This window comes from Eleutherodactylus coqui, chromosome 3 (assembly GCF_035609145.1).
Source record: "Eleutherodactylus coqui strain aEleCoq1 chromosome 3, aEleCoq1.hap1, whole genome shotgun sequence".
NCBI classification, from domain to species: Eukaryota; Metazoa; Chordata; class Amphibia; order Anura; family Eleutherodactylidae; genus Eleutherodactylus; species Eleutherodactylus coqui.
The window spans coordinates 243,815,604-243,837,730 of record NC_089839.1 but is presented as its reverse complement, the minus strand read 5'-3'; the positions used below and the strand labels follow the sequence as shown (position 1 = coordinate 243,837,730).

The 22,127-nt window shown below is 40.8% G+C and overlaps 1 protein-coding gene across 5 annotated transcripts in view; it reads left to right on the top strand.

Annotated features, from left to right (window-relative positions):
- The window catches only part of COL11A1 (collagen type XI alpha 1 chain), a 229,080-nt gene that overhangs the window by 61,956 nt on the left and 144,997 nt on the right, over positions 1-22,127 (top strand). For 2 of the 5 annotated variants that reach the window (XM_066597204.1, XM_066597201.1), the window contains exons 5-7: positions 9,346-9,474; positions 19,815-20,063; positions 20,275-20,367. In XM_066597204.1, coding sequence (XP_066453301.1) covers positions 9,346-9,474; positions 19,815-20,063; positions 20,275-20,367 — 471 coding nt within the window. Of the gene's footprint in view, positions 1-9,345; positions 9,475-19,192; positions 19,310-19,814; positions 20,064-20,274; positions 20,368-22,127 lie in introns of all 5 variants that reach the window. The other 3 variants (XM_066597205.1, XM_066597202.1, XM_066597203.1) reach the window with 3 other exon arrangements.

Here is a 22,127-nt window from a genome sequence, read left to right as displayed (position 1 = left end):
CACAAAAATGTATATCTATCCCTGTAATGCCCTATCATAGGGTTATCGCCCTGACAAGAGTGACCCAGCCTGGAACCTGTCCCTATAAACAAATATCCTAGTCCATTCCTATGGACACTGTGATAGTTTGTCCTCCAGGGGAGGAGCGGCAGCGACACACTGGACTCCAAGTTGTGGGTAAAACCCACTTCATTTTTATTTGGCACGGCACACTCTAACAAAAGCCACACAAAATCCACATAGGATGTGCAATTTCTGCACCACGCAGGGTGCTCAGGTCCACCAGGCAAGTGGTAATCCCACCTCAATCTGTTCGACATAAAGTCCATATCCACACCCCACCTGGGTGTTGAGGTTGGGTGGTCACCCTGTCAACCTCGTGCCTTTCCAGGTCTGCACTGGACCCTGGGGCTAGCAGCCCCTCCAACTTCATTGAGCTGTCTCTCTGGCTCTCTTAGCCAACGTATCCCCTCACTGTAGCAGAAAATGCACACTTATATCTCACTTCCTGACCACACCTGTGGGCGTTTTCCCTTTTCTCAGGCACCAGAATGCCTGTCTGTTGCCCCCTACAGGCCATTATCTGTAGTGCTCCTCTACAACATGGACAGGGTTGCTCTTGTCAGGGCGACAACCCAGTGATAGGCATTAAGGTCTTAACATGTGGACCTGATAGGGCATTACAGGGTTAGTTACAAATTCCTGTTCCTCTGTAGATTATTGGGAATTGCCTCGAGCCCTGGATGATCAACATCTGTGATGATGGAGAGACTCCAGACAACAAAACACTGGGACTGGTGTTTATTTATGTTTCTGTATGTTGTTTTGTCTCTAGCCACATGTTTTAAAGAGATTGATTAAATGTTATGTATTAAGATATACATATAACAATACTTTTGAAGTTCTTATCTTTGGCTATGAATGATGTCAATTCATTAGAAGAGGTTGATTTGGGTGAATACATTAAGCTTGGCTTTTATAATGTATTGTCTGAAACCCCAAATCACCTTATTACTGATGAACTGTGAATGCGCCAATTTGTGTTGAAGAACACTGGTGCATTTGCAGTTCATTTGAATGTAAGGATATCCCATTGCTAGCGATGTAGCTGTTGATAATGTATCCATACACAGAACCACAAAGGATCATTGATTGTGTACATGACGTAAGTGGAAGTTCAATGGATTTTACATCAATAGTAAGTCAAGATATTCATTGCATCAGAAATAGAGAAATAAAGAGTAACTTGGGGTCTTAGAAAATCCTTTTAAAGCCTCAACAAGTTGAAGATTGTAGTGTGTAGAACATGTTTCCCCAACAACCTGGACAAGGACCCACATACTTCAGACTGGAAATGTGCTGAGACTTGGAGGAAGTCAGAGAGTTGACCACACTAGTTAGTTACTGCTGCGGTATCTCTGTTAATGGACTTTGTATTTGAACTGTATTACGGTGGCTTTACATGGGATGACTATCGCTTCTGTGCTTTCACACAGGAGCAATAGTTGTTCAGTCGATGGAGGCAGAGAGCGCCAGAAAGCTCTTCTGACCAGCCGCCTCCATTTACTGTGAATAGGCAGTCATTCTAAGATGAACGACTGAGTGAGAACTCATACACTAGTTGGTTTGTTTCTATGAGCTGAAATTAAGTAACAAGTGACTACTGAGGGATTTTTGTCCTAGTACCTAGTCAGGTCCTGTGTTTGCAAGGTACAAACGTCGTTGAAAATCATTCAAGTGATTTTTCGGCCAATAGTTGGCCCATGTCAAGCCACTCTTTATTGGGACCAATTAACCTGTCAAACATAAATGTGAATTATGTGGATCCTATTTGCATGCAGTTGCATCTAATCAGGATGATTCTGGAAATGAATATTGATCTAGCAGTCTCAGAGTCCCCTGAAGCTGCTACTGTTACTTTCTGTGTATGTATCATGTCAACACAGGGTGTTATATGGACATTTATGAGAAAATTGCCTCTTCCCTGGCTGTAACAACATCCTTGAGATCAACTCATGGTCAAACTTTGAAACATAAAGTACACACATTTGCTGAATAAAGTTTAGAACCCATTTAAAAATGAGGAATGTTAAATGTTCTTAAAAGGGTTGTCCAGGGTTATAAAAAAATAGCTGTTTTCTTCCAAACACAGCGCCACCCTTGTCTGTTGGTTGTGTCTGGTATTGCAGCTCAGGACACATTCCCTTCAATGAAGCTGAGCTGCAATACCAAACACAACCCTATGGACAAGGGTGGTGCTGTGTTTGGAAGAAAGCATCCATGTTTTTGTAACTCTTTTAATAGTGAATTTGATGATTTTCTCCCTATATTGTTTCCAGCTATAGTAGGATTCACTAGAACCCATCCATCTCTGGAACTTAATGTGGGTGGCATCAGACTGCAAATATATTCTGCTAACTACACAAATTGTATTCAGCTGGAAGATGGCATAGATGAGGGATGGACAAAATAAGGAAGTATCAAAGCACACAAAACTCTACTTGATACTATTAGACTTCATGATCGAAATCAATTTTATGGACCCATATAAGTCTCTGTTAGTCTTTTTAATTATAATGCTCATCACTTAAATTGTCAACAATCGCTGAATTATATGACTGGAGATAATTGAGCAAAGATGAGTCAGTCCTCTGGGTGATGAGTTTATTATGTTTCTCTGCCACGTGAACTCGTGTTCTGGATTAACCCCAGCGGTTTCTCATTTCCTTCAGACTGCCCCTCTTCCTTATATGTTAAATAGTCATTCAAGTATTTTCTTTGTCCTTGTCCCTTGTGTTTGTAAGTATGAGCTAGAACAGTTTATGCCCTATAGTGCAGTAGACATATTCGGGTTCATGCATCTATTATCTTACCCTAGAAAAATTACATTATTTCATGAACTTCCAAAAATTCTAAAATACTGTAGCTGTCACTATAATGTTGTAGTTGTCACTATAATGTAACACTCAATTACACCAGTCATACATGTCAAAACAATGGCATATAAATTGTCCCTAGCAATAAGTGTTTGGCTCCAAATTAGATTAGGGTTAACTTCTGTTGGATCTTTGGAGGCCATTAATGTGTCAGAACCTATGCCCACTGGTATGCGGGTGGGCCACAGCCCTACTGATATGCAGCTTGAAACTGCATTTCACACAATTCCCGCTCTGCACTTCCTTCCTGTATGCACCCCCGCTAAGCACTGCCCTGCTATTGGTTATCCGATCCCGAGAGCTGAAGAGTAAAAAGCCATGCCTAGTCGTTCTTACTGAGGAAGTCCGACCTGTAGCACTGGAATGCCTACAAGTCATATCCACGGCAACCTGGGAATAGACACTTCTGAAGTGCAGGAGAAGGTAATGGATTTTAAAGCTAGAGATACAAAATCCAAAGCAGAACCACGTTCAAAGTTTAATAACATGTAATTATCATTCATTAGACAGCACCGTTAAGTAACCAGAATACTACTTTTAATTTGTTAACATGAACACAGTGCAACCTGTTAAATGTCAGACTTGCTACATCTGATCCTGCACTTTGATATTTAGTTGTAAAAGCTTGCATTAAATAGCTCTTGGCAAAAAGCTGTGTTCCCCAACTCCCCCATAACCTGTGGGTGAAACACATGGCTAAATTCTTCATTAGCCACAAGAGTCCTTTGCCTCTAATCGAAAGGACACCTGCTTCTCAGGTTTTGTCTGGATTATTGTATGTTCACACTTACAAATTTTGGCCTATAGATTTTCTGCTGCAGATTTTGCTGCAAATCCTTGAGAATTCAGTGGCAAAATTCATACATTTGGGCCTCTTTCACACATGTGCTATCTTTTCCGTCACGAAGTGTCAGATACGGCACTTCACAAGCATCAATGGTGCCCAACAGACCCCATTCATTATAATTGGGTCCATCAGGTTTTCATCACGCTGCTTAGGATTTCACCAGACAAAATAGCTCAGCATGCTATGCTAATTTATCTGTGACCTTGCACTGGATCTGTGCTGGAGATGCTGAACAGCTTCTCCAATGTAGATGTGAACAAAGCCTTATATGCGGGTCACAGATTTTGTTGTTGATTTGCTTTGGATTTTAGCCCATGCATTGCAAAGGGTGTCATTAACGATGAAAATATGTGACCTAAATTGACATGCTGATGATGTAAGATACTGATTTTTTTTTTGCGGCGTATAGATAAAATTTGTTAAAATCCCACTTTGGTGCTACTGTAATAACCTGCATATTTTGGGGGATGGAAAATCCATAGTGTATCAGTTCTGTGAGGACATACCCTTGTTGTGCAGTAGTCCAATTAATACTTATGCCTATGTATTTTTTGTTCCAGCTTTGCTACTATTGTAAATGACATTTATATTTGAGTGTAATACCTGCCCTATGTGATATTGGTATTATAAATACAGCCTGAAGTGCTGTGTGATCTGGGTATTACAATGGCACAGATATTATGCTTCTTGTGATATTTGTTATCTAGGGTGTTTTTGTGCATAGTGGGAGCTTCCTATTGAGTTCATGCTTGAAATGGCTTCATACTAAAGATACTATCATTCCTACTGTAAAACAGCAGAAAATTATCACAAACATGCAATATATGCATGAAACAGTTGTGTAACGTGAAGCTCCTGATCCAAGTGCAAAATCTATATCTTGAACCCCACATACCATGTGCCATTTATAATATTGGGGTTTTCTTATCTAGCAGAGAGACCTCAGAGCCATCTCTGGCACCAGGACCTGGCTGTAAGCCTTCTACTGCACCCTCTGTAGCTATACTATTGATATGAAAATGTGCCATAAACAGTCAAACCTTGTTCCAGGTCAAACTTTGCTAATAGCTTGGTTAGGTGTGAACCCAAACCTTGGGCAGTTAGACTCGGCTAAGCTTACTAAGAAGAGGGGGTCGAGGAGGGAGATCAGGAGGTCCCCCAATGTGGCTTAGTGGTTAGCACTGTTGTCTTGCAGTCCTGGGGCCCTAAGTTCAAAACTGAACAAGAACAACATCTGCATGGAGATTGTATGTTTGCCATGTGCTTTTGTGGGTTTCTTCATAACAATCACTGAACATATAAGAAACACAGGTAGAACATACAAATTTCACAAATGTTGTCCTATGTCAGATTTGAACCTAGAACCTCATTAATGGAAGGCAATAGTGCAAACCCCTGAGCCATATTGGAGGACCTCTACTTTCTCCTTTTGCTTCTCTACTTCCTCTTCACTTTACTTCTCCTCTTCATTTCAGTTTGAGTCAAACCAAACTTTTGAAAGGTTTTCTCATCTCTATATAAAATGTTCAAATGTAGCAAGCACCAACTATATGGGTAGTGTGCTGTGCAAGTACAGTAGCATGGCCAGTGAGCCACATGTCTCGCTATGACATTGCTGTAGTCCACCAGTTTGATATGGTTATCATCTTCTATATCTGCATGGGACTTATTTTATACATTTATAACACGCTAATAAGTCTAAGGTCCCTCTGCTTCATATATGAGTGCAGACAATGAATAGAGTGGTTGCTACTAGAGATGAGCGAGTATACTCGCTAAGGTACATTACTCGAGCAAGTAGTACCTTAGCCGAGTATCTCCCCGCTCATCTCTAAAGATTCGGCTGCCGGCGGGGGGCAGGGAGTGGCGGGGGAGAGCGGGGAGGAACGGAGGGGAGATCTTTCTCTCCCTCTCCCCCCCACTCCCCCTGCTCCCCGCCGCAACTCACCTGTCACCCGCGCCGGCACCCGAATCTTTAGAGACGAGCGGGGAGATACTCGGCTAAGGCACTACTCACTCGAGTAATGTGCCTTACCGAGTATACTCGCTCATCTCTATTTTCCAGAATGAAGTAAGTGATTTGAATGGTTGCCTTGGGCAACACCTCCATGTCTTGTTTGATGTTTAAATGGGGCTCATTTGAACTAACTGTATTGTTGGTTTTATGCAAATTATGTTAACCACCTTCCAGTGAGAACTTCCTGCTTGAATAAGTCTGGGGCTACTTGCCTTGTTCATTACTGTCTAGGACTATTGCAGTCTTCATCTTGTCAATGTTAATGAATTTGATTGTAAAATGCTTTTTTAATGGTTTGAAATAGAACTGAAAAGCCAAATATTTTATAACCAACAAAACTTTATTATTTTCTGAGCAAAAAAAATCTGATTAAAACAAATGTGAAATATACTTATAATAACTTCTGATCTTGAGGTAAAAGAAAGGATTCAAGACTGTAACAAATAACAACGGGGCTCCATAGTAAAGCTTAGAATATATAGCCACATTACATTTTCCATTTCACATTTCCACTATCTATTGATATCACTAACTTAACTACACCTTACCTCTGAATACAGATGGGTCTCCATTGTTATTGGGCACCATAGCAGCTGCTGTGCACTCTTCCCTGGTAGTTATCCCCTTAGCCAAGTTAGGTATTTGCTATAAATTGAAATCATATACATTTTAGATAGCTCCTTTCTGCTCTTATCATGAATATTAAAGGGATATTGCAGCTGTCCATGTTTATCATCTACAGGATATGTGATAAATGTTGCCACATAAATATATTTATACATACCATATATACTTGAGTATAAGCCGAGTTTTTCAGCACAAAAAATATGCTAAAAAGGCCCCCCTCGGCTTATACTTGAGTGAGGTAAAAAACAAACAAAAAACCCGAAATACTCACCTCTCAGCCGGCGTCTGCGTCCCCGACGCGATGCTCTCACCGGCAGTGCGGCAAGCTGCCTCAGACTTCTCCCCTCTGTCATCTCCCTGGCTTGGTTTTGAATTTATCAAGTGCGGGCTGTGATTGGCTGGCACTCGATCCAATCACGGCGAGGGAATTCAAAACCTAGCCAGGGAGATGACAGCGGGGAGAAGTCTGAAGCAGCTTGCCGCACCGCCGGGGAGACCATCGTGCAGGGGACACAGACACGGGCTGGGAGGTGAGTATTGCATTTTTTTTACCTTGTATATACTCAAGTATAGCTCAGCTTATACTCGAGTCAATTAGGTTTTCCAGTTTTTTTGTGGTAAAACGTAATAACTCGGCTTATACCCGGGTCAGCTAATACTCCAGTATACAGTAGTTATTAGGTTGCCCCTCAGCTGTCTTTGTTTTGAAACTAAATAACCCTAACTTCGATAACCTCTCTGATTATTGTAGTCCGCCCATTCCATTTATTACTTTAGTGGTCTGCCTCTGTACCCACTCAAGCTCTGATATGTCCCCTTGAGTACCAGTGTCCAAAACCCTACACTATATTCCATGTGGGGTCTGACCAGGGCATGTAAAAATTACAATTAAGTTTACAGTTAACTAAAATCCCCAAGTCCTTTTTAATGTTATTTTTTACCCAGTGGTTTCCCATATAGTGTGTAATGGTGACATATATTTTTCTTGCCCATGTGCATCATGTTAAATTTCTCAGTGTTAAACCTCATTTGCCACTTTTCTGCCCAATTCCCTAAATTATCCAAATTCATTTGCAACTGCCCTCTCCTGTGTTAATTTCTTTACATCGTTTTGTATGACCTGTAAGTTAAAGATAAAGTTCCCTGGTGCAAGCACCGAGTGGTGACTGACTCCTAGTGTTACGTCACATCATGATGTTTTCTTGACAAACTGTTTTGGTTGGGTGGTTTGCCATAGCCTTCCCCAAATCTCATCTGTAAGCATTGATATTTTACTGTGCAATCCTTCTACCAGGTAATTAATAAATATATTAAAAAGAATAGGTCCCAGTATGGACCCCTGTGGCCCTAAACTAGTACCATGACCCAGAGGCGTAACTTGAAGCTCCTGGGCCCCGATGCAAAACTCGTAACAGGGCCCCCAACTATAATGCTTTATTCATTGTACTGGGCTCCCTATATGGAGAAGAGAGGCCTTATGGGCCACCTAAGGCTCCTGGGCCCGGGTGCAACCGCATCCCCTGCATCCCCTATAGTTACGCCCCCTAAAAGTTGGACAAAGCAGTAGCTCAATGATTATTACTGCTGTATTGGAACACTAGAGAATGGGTCGCTGCACTGGCTGCCCATACATTACAGAACTCAATTCAAACTCATCACTCTCACCCACAAAGCTCTCCACGGTGCAGCACCACTGTAGATCACTTCCCACCTTCCAATACATCACCAATCCCGCGCGCGTTGCTCTGCTAACACACTCAGACTAAATACCCTTCTAATACGAACCTCACATGATCTCCTCCAGGACCTCTGTAGAGCAGCACCAATCCTCTGGAGTTCTCTTCCCCAAAACATCCGGACAATTCCCGATGCACTGGACTTCAGACTTGCCTTTAAGATGCACCTCTTCAAAGAAGCATACCAAGCCTCTTTATCTAGTCCCCCACCCCCACAATATGCCCCCTTCCCCTCCATATGGCCTTCCACTTTTGCTTATGATGTACCCTTCCTGCCCCATACTTCCTATACTACCCCCACCTCATTTGTGTCCTAAAAACTGTATATCACAGTCTATCATTGCATTGCTGTGTTCCCGCCTGCCCTTGTCCCTCCTGTTATCACCCCACCCCCTTTGTTTCTAAATAATTGAATACCGCATATAACTTTTGTAACTTGTGTAACTTCTGTAACTTTCGCATTGTTTGTGTTCCCCATGTGCCTCGAAAGCGCTGCTGAATAAGTTGGCACTACCCAAATAAAGATTACCATTATTATTTCTACTAGATGTTTAATTTGTATCCTACACTTCAAAAACATTCTAACAGGTCTGATGGGCTTCCAGTAATATTACATGTGTATTTATCCTTTATATTAAACGGAGACTGGATTGTGAGCCCCAGTGTGATCAGGTATTGGGTAGGGGAAAATACAATAGAATCTGTGTACAAAACGACAGAAATAAAAATAGAATTCATGTTATGGTATATTAGACTAATGCTACCGCTAGATGGCCTTGATTTGCTTGCATATGCAAATCCCTGTTCATCAGGATGGGATCTAGTATAGCACTAACCACATATATTTTAATTTTTGAAAGCAACCAATTTAATGAAGCTGTTTTTAAAGCAATAAAGCATTCTGCACTCCTATCTTTTTTAAGGCTTTTATGTGCTGCAGAAGGTTTGTGTTTAGTATTCCCCTGGTGCCTATTAGATTTCTTTTATGTCTGGTAAGTATTCATATGTGCCATTTTCATATTGCAGGACTGGGATTTCACTGCAGGAAGTGAATGCAAGTGTCATGAGTTAATATAAGTAAAGTTTCGTTTGCTATATATCACTGCCCTGGAATATGACTTTGGCTTTTCTAATATGGCTTTTATTTTTCTAACACTTGTTCACATTATCTCGTTTCCTTAGGGTGATATCCAGCAGCTACTGATAGTTGAAGACCCCAAAGCTGCGTATGACTACTGTGAACATTACATGACGGACTGTGACACCCCAGTACCCAATATGCCCCAAGCTCAGGATCCCAAAGTGGATGACGTAAGAGTTGAGCATGCTTTTCACTGGGATTTTCAACATTGATATTCAGCCCATTCCAGCTCTAAGTCATCATTTCCATAGACGTTCTAGATGTTAAATGGCCTGCATTTCAATGCTAAGATCAAAATACAGCAGCTGCTTTTATGTTGTTATTCTCCGTGAATCTTGCGGTCACATAAATATTAGAACAAAGGAAAGCAGATTCCACGTATCATTCTGCAAATGCAGATTTGAATATAAAAGCAAGGGTCCAATGAGTGGCCATGAGCAACAATACTTTTTTTTTTTCACTGGTTTATCTTATTGAAGAAGTACCGTGTTTCCCCGAAAATAAGACAGTGTCTTATATTAATTTTTGTTCAAAAAGGTTTAACTTTTTTACATGTATAGCTGCCTGGACACTATTTAAATTGACTTTTTTAATTAACTGTTAGCAGGGAGGCTTAATTTTGGAGTAGGGCTTGTATTTCAAGCATCCTCAAAAAGCCTGAAAAATCATTTTGCATCCTCAAAAATTCTGGAAAATCATGCTATGTCTTATTTTCAGGGTATGTCTTATTTTCAGGGAAATGGGGTAGTAGTTGTTGTTGTAGAGTATTAAAAGTGAGAGAAAAGTGAGCTTTTTACACATACCAATCATAGGTCAATTTTTACAGGAAAAATAAATTCTGCACTTTGATTGGTTCCAACGGATGTTTTTTTTTTTACTGAGGCATTTTTGCTAGAAAAGGCCTTGTACTTTTAAAAGGGTTGTATTATAGATGAGACAAAGGGCTGCTTTTATTTACAAACATCACAAAACTTGTCCATGGTACTGGAATTCAACTTCATTGAAGCAAATTGGGTTGGTCTACAATAGTAAATACGGCCTATTGACAAAAGTGGCGATGTTTTTGGAAAAAAAGAAGCCTGTTTCTCTCATTTGAAATAACCCCTTTAATAGTCCTTCCTCTGTTGCTTTACAATGAAGTGATAATAAATATGGATTTTTCTCTGTTTTAATGACCTTAAACTGTATGTATTATAAGTTAATTATTGTGTAATAACCATATTTTCCATTACTTCCAGCTTCATCTAACTTAATTATTTTGCAAAGTTGTCAGAAAATCTGAATTTTAAAAATCCACCCGTTTTATTGTCCATTAAAAAAATGTATATCAGATAGACGTTACAAGTAAATGAATTGGAATCCTGAAATCCAATTCTCATAGCATGGTAAAACCCTTTTGAGACCCTCATGGCTTATTTTGCGTGCCCAAATTTTGGTGCCTTGGTATTTGCTTCTTTACATTCCATATACTGATATGGGCAAAAAAAAAAACACAACCACAAAACACAATCACATGTGCATATCTTACATTTACAGTAGTAGAAAAGACATTAACTTGCTGTTTCTTAAAAAAGGACACAAATATCTGAAGGGCTGTCACAGTGCAGAGGGATCAGCCCTTTTCTCATTTGTACAAGAAAGACCAGAAGCAATGGGATGAAACTGAAAGGGAGGAGACACAAATTAGATATTAGAAAACACTTTCTGACAGTGAGGGTGATCAATGAGTGGAACAGGTTACCACGGGAGGTGGTGAGTTCTCCTTCAAACAGAGCCTGGACAGGCAACTGTCTGGGATGATTTAGTGATCCTGCATTGAGCATGGGTGCAATGACCCTGGAGGTCCCTTCCAACTCTACCATTCTAGGATTCTATTAGAAAAAAGTCTGTCCATTTTTGCTCATTCATTACAACTGGCTCAGTTGGATGTTATAGAGACAGATCTAAAATTTACAGTGGTCAATAAACATGTGAAAATTTACATTATATGAGACCCCAGGCTGAGATGGCTGTATGGATGCTTTGTATTTATTTGCACATACATATCTATACAGTACCATTTATGGACATAGTGCCTACATTATAGGGTTGTCTGGTTGTAAACTATTGATGGCATTTCCTTAGTATAGGTCATTAATCAATTGTAGATTGATGGGACCCCTCTGATCACATGTTTGCTGGGCAGGTGTGCTCATTTACTGAGCTAGTTTCTGCAGAAAACAAAAAGGGGGGGATAAAGAGGTCACTAGCAGGTTGTTGCTTTGGGGGCCTGCGAAGACCTGTAGTGCGGAGCTGCTCTCTATGGCGGCATGCATGGCATTGATTCCGGTATTAAGGTGGGTAGCATAGCACGGTCCTTTTCTCGGGGCTGGAGTGAACCCCCAACTTCCACAACTCATGTACTGGCACCGGGACCACTACGAGAGTGGTAGGCTCAGTCACATGCCTGGTACCACATAGGCATTGTCCCTTGGTGCATCAGCCAGAAGACATATGCGCACATGGTTGTTGCTCAACAGAACAATTCACTTATTTACAAAACTCACAACAGATTGAAGTCATTTCCATGGCCTTTGTCTATCAAAGGTGGATGGAAATGGCAGTGGCTGGGCACATAGAAGCATTAGACATTGGGCCTCCACAGTGGCTTTAACCCGAGTCTTTGTTTAAAACACAGAAAGGGGATTCTCTACTGCCCACAATCCCGTTCATTGGGGAGACATGGACCAGACAACAGCTCAAGCCGGGTGCTGTGCCAGAGGGCCTGATTCATCAATGCAACTGGTTCCAATTCCTATCAGTTTCAGACTTACTGCAGTGCTACTATGCTGCGATGCTGCATGCTATACTTTTTATAGAGCGTGTATCAGCCTCGGCATCGGCCCCTGATGTCCAAATGCAGCCAATCAGCATTAACAAACATTAACTTTTTAACATAATATAGTGTCTAACAAAGACTACTAGAGGTCACCCATACCCACATAATACAATTAACATAAACCTGTAAGATTGCTACTTCACAACCTGTTCTTGGAAGAATGACCATGCAACCCCTAGGTACTGGCCTAGCTTGGTATTGCAGGCAAACTTCCCATTCGCTACAATTGACTGCTTGCTTGTCCAGCGCAGTGAGAACAGAGTTGTCTGCTTACTGCAGAAATCAGCTCAGTGCACAAGCAGGCTAGCCCATAGAACAGCTGGGGTCCCAGGCTGTAGACCCTCGCTCATCTGCTATCGATACCTTACAACTGGACAGCTCCTTTAAAGGGAACTTGTCACCACCCAACAGCACCATAAACTAAGTTATGGTACTGTTCGGTGAAGTGACAGGGAATCAGGGCATGTATTTTTTATATTCACCTATTCCTTTGTCCCTGCGGTGTCTGCATGCCGTCTGACAATATGACTCTTTCCAGACTGCTGTGCATGTGCACTCCTATAGAAGTCTATGAGAGTACGCTCACACAGCGGTCTGAAAAGAATGAGATTTTCAGATCACACATAGACTTCACCAGCAGACATCACAGGAACTGGGGAGTCGGTGAGTATAAAAATACATCCACTTGCTACCCGTCTCCTCATTTAAAACAACACTTCCGGCCGCATGCACACGAGCGGGTCGGATTCCGCGTGTGCAGGAAGCAGCGGATCCCCATAGGAAGTAACGAGCTGTATTTGCTGCGGATTTCGCAGTAAATACCCGCCCATGTGTATTCACCCTTTGCTTAGTTTATGGTGCTGTTCAGTGGTGACAGGTTCCCTTTAAAGACATTGGGGCATATTTAACAATCCATTGTTGATTACTGGTGCACAGTACACTGAGGATGTATAATATACACTAGTGATAATACATCCTCCTCATGGGAGTCTTTCATGGACTTAGATATGTAATTTTGGAAAATTCTGCCAAATTACAGGATAGCCCCAGCAAATTAGCTAGCGCAACACTGTTATGAAAGCTGTTTACAAAAAAATCTTTGTTGTCTGTAGCAACCAATCACAGCGCAGCTTTCATTTTACCTTGACAGTATAAGAAATGAAAGCTGCGCTGTGATCAGTTGGTATGGGTAACAAAGACAGATTTTCTTCTACACAGCTTTCGGAAGTGTGGCGCTGGGCTACTTTTCCTTGGCCCACCCTGAATATCCTATAACTTCTTTCTATTTATTTGAGAATAGGTTATAATAATAAAAAAAACACTGAATCTAAAAGCTATTAAAGTTATAGATCAAGACTAATACAGATGTTACTGTCTAAACAGTCATTACATTCTCTTTAAAAAGGTTTTCTAAGCGCAATTACTATTAATGACCTATCTTCAGGATAGGTCAACAACAACAGTTCATCGGCTAGGGTCCGGTTACGGTTTTTTAGGCACAAATACTATTGAGGACCTAGGACATTAATAGTTGATCGGCTGGGGGGTCTGCCACTTGGGTACCAGCCGATAAGCTGAATGGGTGCATGCTATCAGTGCCGCTATACACAGGAGTTGGAGCAGAAGCTAACCTGTGCCGTGGCCGGCACTTGTAACAGCAAGCTGGGGTCTCATTGAAGGTAATGGGTGCTGTGCCTGCAATGACAAGTCCCGCCACTACACAGGAGTCAGAGCAGCAACTTCCGCTTTGACCCTGTGCATAGCGGCACTGATAGCATGTGCCCACTCAGCGTATTAGCCGGGTTCCCCAGTGGCGGACCCCGGCCAATCAGCTATTGATAACCTAGGGCCATCAATAATATTTGTGCCTGGAAAACCGTAACTATCTGAAAGTTATTAGTTCCAGGTTCTAGATGAAGAATAATACAGTGAACTGCTCTGTGGTTTCTGATATTGCTGAGTTGACAGTCATTATTTCCTGTTTTACTTAGTAAATCTGCTGGAGAGGTGGGAAAAAAATGGGGAAATAAGAATCCTATGACCTGATCTACGGGGTCCATGCTGTCTTTGTGTCTGCTCTTTGCCTCTGAAATGAGAACCATGTGTTCTTGTCATGGGACAGATCTCTCTCCGCTCATGGGGAGGCTTCGGCTTCTGAAATGTTCCCTCCATTGATACAAACATCCCTCAGAGCTACTGTGTAACATGATAATGCTGCTTCTTGTGGAAAATAGGAGCGCTGAGATCATTGTGGAAATATTCGGAGGCATTCAGGGAAAATATATATTTAAAAGAAATTCACCTCTAATGCTTTTTCCAGACAATGTCTCTATACGGCTGCAATTTGTGGTTTCAAATGGTTTTAACCTGTTCACTGCTTGCAAGACTGGAGCAAGGGGTCCCACTCTGACTCGTAGACTTGTAGTAATCAAGTATGAAGCATAGTAAAACCATTGGCCAATTTCACACTCATATAAAAAATAATATATATTGGTGTCCAGCTACTACGTTCCACCATTATTTGTAACAGCTGTAGACGTAGAGGAGAACAGACAGTATAAAAACATATAACTGCGAACGGTGGTTCATATCAATCAGTAATAAGGCTAGGTAGGTTGAGTCATGGGCCAGAACTACAGCAGCTGTTTACACTGGCACAAATTTTGGTAGCTTCCAGCTTACGCAAATCAAAAAGTTGCCCACGTCCGTTCTGACTTTTTGCATTTAATGTATTATGATATGTCCATTCAACAAGACCTACAATACCAATTGGGATTTTATTTGTCCCAGGGTCAAGAATACCTTTCGTTCAGCCATATGTTCTTCATTACTTCCAGAGAAAGAACGGAGCTCTACAATTATTATGCTCCTTTTAATCATGGCGCATGTAGTCATTTAATTGCAGTACATTTAATTAAGCTACAGTTTGATATCAGTATGTTTCTTTTCACAGTAACCATAAAAATTAATATTAGAAGCTGTCAGGCAAGCGAGGCATTGAATTCCAGGCTAGAATGGAATAGAATAGAGAAAAGTAACCTAAAAAGGAAATGTAATTGTTCTGAAAATGTCAATGTCAAGCGTACATAGGAAAAGCTAACAGGGTGGATGATGAGGGTTATTACTAAAATAAAGCATATTAATATAATAATTACTTTACAGCTATTATTGATTTCCCTATTGCCTCTATTATTTAGTATATTCTTGCAATTTCCAATCCTGTGAATTGGAAAAAAAAGTGACAAATGGAGTACTGTCGACTATAGTTCACTTTTTTAAGACTTTCCAAGGTGTCCTCGAGCTCTCACCTATATCACAAAATCTGAATGGATACTGCACACCAGTTTCCTTGGGACCATACAAACATTTGTAGACTGAGCATGGTAAGAGGGGAATAAGAAGTGTCACCAATACATAAGAACTCATAGGATGTGAAAATGCCTTTTGTATCAAATCATTCCAACATTAGTCAAAGGACATGACACTCTCAGCAATTCTCTGCCCAGAGTAAATTGGTTCCAATCTAAATGCACAGGGAAAGGGGAATAGATATTTTAATGGAAGTTAGCCTTCAAAAACTTGGAAAACTTTAGGAAATTTGACACAGTTGGCAACGCAGCGGAACATGTCTATGAGCAGCTCAAGCATACCTTTTCCCAAACAGTGCATTGTCCAAAAGGCTTCATGGTGAAAGAAATTCTGAAGTGGCCTAGCTGTTTTGGCACTCTTATTTTTCTTACCATATTGCTACCATAACAATTTTATTCTAAGCATCCATGATAGAAATCAAACGGTCCACTGCTCCTAGCACAATGGAAATTTTTCTCGAATTTTAAGAAAATAATTTTGGATTGATTAATAATGGAAGTGAACCATTTGATTTTTATCCATATTGTATTTACCTTTTGTCATTTGCAAGATTAACACTGTATACATTATAACAGGCAAAATACATAGAAGCTTTGCTGTCTCCTTATGTTGAGCTATAATGGATTCCAGCACAGCATTCTATAGAGCTTCATTTGCAAATATAGCTTTAACCCTTTCCAATCCAATTTGTATAGTAGTTTTCCTAGGGGGCGTGCTCTTTTTCTGCCGTTATACAACAGCGCTATATGCTGGCTAAAGCCAGTACTGCATGAGGGGACACGTTGGATCGGCTTCAACAGCAGAGAGGCTGTCTATGTGCAGTAAGAGAACTCCGACGGATGTCTTCCAACATCGGAGCTGTACAGCCTTAAATCATAATGTCTTAAGACGTCAGACAGTAGATTGGAAGAGGTTAAAATAATCTAAGATTAAGCTTCATTAAAAGCCATTAGTGGTTTGCCACGCCAGGATGTGTATTCATGATTGATAGAGATGAGCGAGCACGCTCGGATACAGCAGTTACTCGAGCGAGCATCGCTCTTCTGGAGTAACTGCTTACTGGTCCAAGCATGCTCGGGGGTGGGGAGAGAGATCTCTCTCACTCTCCTGCCACTACCCCCCACCCCCGAGCACGCTCGGACCAGTAAGCAGTTACTCCAGAAGAGCGATGCTTGCTCTAGTAACTGCTGTATCCGAGCGTGCTCGCTCATCTCTAATGATTGATTGATTAGATACACTATCAATGTGTGACTGGTGCAAGAGCCCTAGGATGAAGGATTACTGTGCCACTTTGGGTTTTGGAATAACTGCATGTAGCTGTGTTGCAGTTCTCACACATTCCTGGATTGGAGCTATAAATTAAAACCATTGAAAGGACCACATTGTTTTACTAAGTGTTGTGGCTTCTTTTTTTCTCACTGATCACACATTGAGGATATATCTAATCGAAATGCCATTAATGCTTGCTGTGGGAAACCTCTTTGAATTATGAATATGCCCTGCTCTGCTAATGCAAAAAGTCTTAAAGTGGAACTAAACCTAAATAAAGTGTGTTTTAGGAGTCTATCATTAAATTATGTAATTTTCCATTTTAGGGCTCAGTCAAGCAAGCGTTTTTTTCACGTATGTAAATGCGTGTTTTAAAAACGGCTCTATTAGAACCAATGCTTTCCAATGAGAGCGGTCACATGTCCGTTTTTTACAAGCGCAAAAAATTCTCACCTGCAAAAGATAAGACAGCGTTTAAAAAGTGGAGCCTTCCTCCCCATTGAAAGCATAGGGTGAAGATTGCGCTCCTCTGCCACTGCTGTGACAGCTGTGGCAGGGGATTCCTTCATCCCCGTGGGTAGTCCTCTCATCACTGAAAACTATGACAGTGTTGTCACAGTGTTCAGTGAAAGGGGACTCCCCGTTAGGATGAAGGAATTCCCTGCCACAGCTGTCACAGCAGTGATCTTCTCTGATTGCTTTCAATGGGGCCGGTACTGCTGCTGCCCCATTGAAAGCAATGGGATGAAGGCAATCCCCATAGGGATTTTCGGGGGAGAAGGGGGCTTAAAAAAATATTTTAAAAATATGCTCTAGCTGCAGGAAAAAAAGCATCACCTAGAAGTGCTGTCTGGGGTTCCACTGCATCTTTTCCCTGGGTCCCTGGCACTGTGCTTTTTCATTTCTTCTGGCCAGGGTTTGAAAAATCCCCGCCTCCTGGAAGCACTGCCTTTGATTGGCTGAGCGCTGTAACCAATCACAGCCATTCAATCAATGAATGGCTGTGATTGATTACAGCGCTCAGCCAATCAAAGGCAGCGCTTCCAGAAGGTGAGGATTTTTCAATCCCAGCCAGAAGAAATGCAGAAGACCAGAGGAGAAGATGCGCCGGAGCCGGAGAGCGCTTCTAGGGGATGTATTACTATTATTATATTTTTATACAGCTAGGGCTTTTTTCCGGGGTAGGGCTTATATTTTAAGCCCCCCCCCAAAAGAAAATCATTACCGCGGGGAGCCCTTCATCACTGAATACTGTGACAGTGCTTTCACAGTGTTCAGTGATGAGGGAACTCCCCGCAGAGATGAAGGAATCCCCTGCCACAGCTTTCACAGATCGCAGTCCTCTGCCACTGCTGTGACAGCTGTGGCAGGAAATTCCCTCATCCCCATGGGGAGTCCCCTCATCAGTGAACACTGTGGCAGTAGCAGAGTGTTCAGTGATGAGGGGACTCCCCACGGGGATGAAGGAATTCCCTTCCACAGCTGTCACAGGAGTGGCAGAGGAGTGTGATTGCCAGCCCTATTGACAACAAGGTGAAGCCCCTGGATGTGACAGCATCCAGGGGTTTCACATCCAAGGAATCTTCTGCTGCAGCTGTCACAGTCGCAGCAGGGGATAGCAATCCTCTCCCATTGCTTTCAATTGGGCTGCACTATTTATGTGCGAATTTTAGTTTCGTCACGCGTTTTTTTCACATGCATTCAGCGTTTTTTAATGCTTCTATACATACATGAAAAAAACGCTTATCTGACTGATCCCTAAAGGTGATATAGATGTGAAATTCCAAACCATATCTAAGTTATATGTTCTTCCACAAGAAAACGGAATGTATTTCCTTATTCATAAAGAAAGGGTTCATCATGAGATATAATGCCGTGGCTAGTAAAAAGTATATGTTTCGTTCCACTTAAAAAACAAATAAACAAAAAGGCTATTTTGTAAGCAAGCAAAAGAAAAATGTGTATGGGTTTTCTAAAATATTCTATACGAGGCTGTGTTCACGCTACCATTGTAGCTTTTGTTTATTGTGTAAGCCATAAGCGCTCTGCTGGATCTGTTACATGACAGACACGTACAATGCCCAATGGACCTCAGTCACTTATAATGGGGTCTGTCATGTTTCCATCATTTTGATGAGAAGAATAGCACTCCATGAAACACTATTCTTTCCATGGACTCTACTGAGCCAGCCAACAAAAGCTCCAAAAGTGTGAACAGAGCCCAAGCCATATTCATACCAACAGTAGCATATTCTGTATAAGCCAATGTAGCACGTGCAGCTACATTATACACAATTGTTATCCGTAACAATGCTTATATTCTGCTTCCAACTAACAAGGCTTACCTAACAAATCTTCCTTTTGCAATATAGTATGCACCTGAAGAAATAATCGAATATGACTATGATTATGGGGGAGCAGATTACAAGGAGCCTGATTTTGTTACAGAGGCGCCCACAGTTGCTGAAGAATTTGTAGCTCAGACTGAGGTACAGTAAATATACGTTGTGTGCACTGTGTGTGTCACTATTCTCTCATCATCTGCTCAAGTGTCATCTCAGTCCTCTTTCTCCAGCTGACTTGTGGCTTCCTTGTTCTGGAAGTTAGGTGAAGTTAATGGCGGGCTACACTTTGGCAACTTTAGGAATCAACCAGGCAAATCTTTCTTAGAAAGATCTATTATGAATGTATTGAAATATCTTTGTGTTGTAAGCCTATAGTTTTGGTGGCTTATATTCTTATTTGTGTGAAATTTTTTTAAACCAGACTGTGAATATGTCATCTATGATATTGTTGGTTTTTGGAAACAGTCTATAAGTTATTGTATTATGTCACCAGTGGACAACATGACTATTTGCTATCCTCATGAAAACATTGAATGAGAAAATAAGCCATCAATAAAGGTACACAGCCTGCCCTCGAACTCCTCCTTACTTCCAATTCTTCATTCTTTCATTCATTGTCTCCATCCGGTCTTTCACCACATTTTTGCAGAAGAAGAGACCCAGTTTCAAAACGTCCAAAACGTCCAAAAAGTCCAAAAGGTCCAAAACGACAAAAAAGACCAAAACGACCAAACCGACCAAACCGACCAAACCAACCAAACCGACCAAAATGAAGAAGAAGCCAGTTCCCCTTAAATCAAAGAAAAAACCCCAAAAGGTCACGCCCAAAAAATCATTTGCAGCTAAGAAGAAGAAGGGCAAGACCGTTTACCAGTCGTCAACGAGAAAAAGAATAGGGGTAAAGGTAGCAAAGACATCAAGATCTTCAATAGGGTCAGCCCCGAAGATCTGTGATCATGAGATATAAAATGTCCTAACCTAACTAGAAGTGGACAGAACCTCTGGCTAATACCATAACCTATATCTATACTCCTACTTTCATCCTACTTTTCAACTGGTATCTTGAAAAATATCAAGATTCAATTAACAGAACTTTTCTTTCCTCTTAGGCTAATGTGGTTGATTATATACCAGAACATTATGGAGAAGTAGACTATGGTTACCAAACAGATACTCCCTCTCATACAACTCGAGCCAATGAGGTAAAAAAAAATTGTCAACAAAGGTATAAAGTTGTTTTTCTACAGGATAGTAATATGTCTGATTATTTACGAATTCAACTGTTGTCGCACTCTGAAGAAAAAGGAAAACCTTGCCCGTTATCCGGCAATAGCTTCATTTCTATACTTTGGTACTCTGCCAATATTTGTAACTGAACAACCCATCAATACATTAGAAGGTATGAAGTATACTGCTGGCACGAGAATGACGTGTATGATGTCTTAATGACAGTGCTTCTATCTTGTGGATTAATATAGCGAATATCAGATTTGTAACCAAAAAGGGATGTGACAGGTGAATAAATTATTAGTACTTGCTCTCGCTTGCTGATCAAAAAAAGTCAGATTTAACGCAATATAGTCCTCTCTTCTGCTTGTGAAAGTGCTCAAGAATAATTCCGTATTGTTGTATTAGATCGCTTCTAGTGCACAATTAAAGAACAATGCTTATTATTTAATTTATGCAATCAAATTATTTTATTTGCCATTTAGAAAATAAAGCCAAATCACCACAAGTTGCTAAAGATTTAGCTCTTTCTTGTGCATCAGCTTTCAGTATCTACCTGGGTTTATTGTTACCAGCTTTAAGCATTTAGTAATTGAGATCTATTCAAATTGACTGACATCATTAAGCAAATTCATCATTTAGAATCTTTGATTTACACCAAAGAATCACAAAGTGTATATGTTCATAAATGACCAGGGGATTTTCATATTAGGCAAAATGGTCCTGTTCCAAAGATCAGTGTCAGCCTCATTTTCCCTATGTTTGGTACCATCATTCTATGTATTATTTATTTTAAAATCTGAAGCCCCGCTAAATCTAATGACTATTGTGAGGCACTAGGAGCACTCTTTCCAATGAACCACCTCCCATACCCTAGTAGTGACACATGAGATATAATAACTTTAAAGCATTATAAATGTCTTATGACAATAGCACAAAACTCATATAAAATGATGAGGACCATATATGCTTTCTATTTGAGTTTGATTGTAATACTAAATACATTTAAGATATTTACACAATGCTGATCTATACAGGGTCATCCTACAGTGGAGTCAAAATATCAAATCCATGGCACTAAGAAATACTATCATTTATACAGATACACACTAAATACCTTAAAAGCTGTCAAAATCAATGCTCACATCTTACTAAGTCTTTATAGAAAAAGATTATGTACTTATCTGTCTTTTTTCTGCATTGAGTTTTCCTTCTCATGTAGTTAAAAGCCTCATACTTGGTTTGCAGACTCTCCTACATTCACATTTCTGGCTTGAGGGCATTCCCAACACTGATCAGCTAGTTTCTCTCATGAAGGCACACAAGTTTAGCCCCCCTCTCCCTTTTCCTTTATCAAAGACTGTGTAGCATAACTACACAGCTACCTCTTTATCCTCTCTCTGAGTTGCTGCTGATTGTTCACCTTCACTGCTGATAAGAGGGAAAATGTACCTGGAGTAAATTACAGCCCTCTATAATAGTAGCTTTCTATGCTCTCTGTCCCCCTAATCTACTCCACCATTTCCCAACACTGTCCATCCCCAATACTACCATAAAGCCTCTGTAAAAGCTTAGTGGAAAGGCAGTGAACACACATTTACAACAGGAAAGCAGGCTAGGGGAGGAGCTGTTAGTTTACTTTGACTAACAGAATTTGCTAAAATTTCAGTCTGCACTGCCTTGGAAAACAATACAAGCAAAGAAATCAAATAATCAGCAATTTTTAATAAAAACC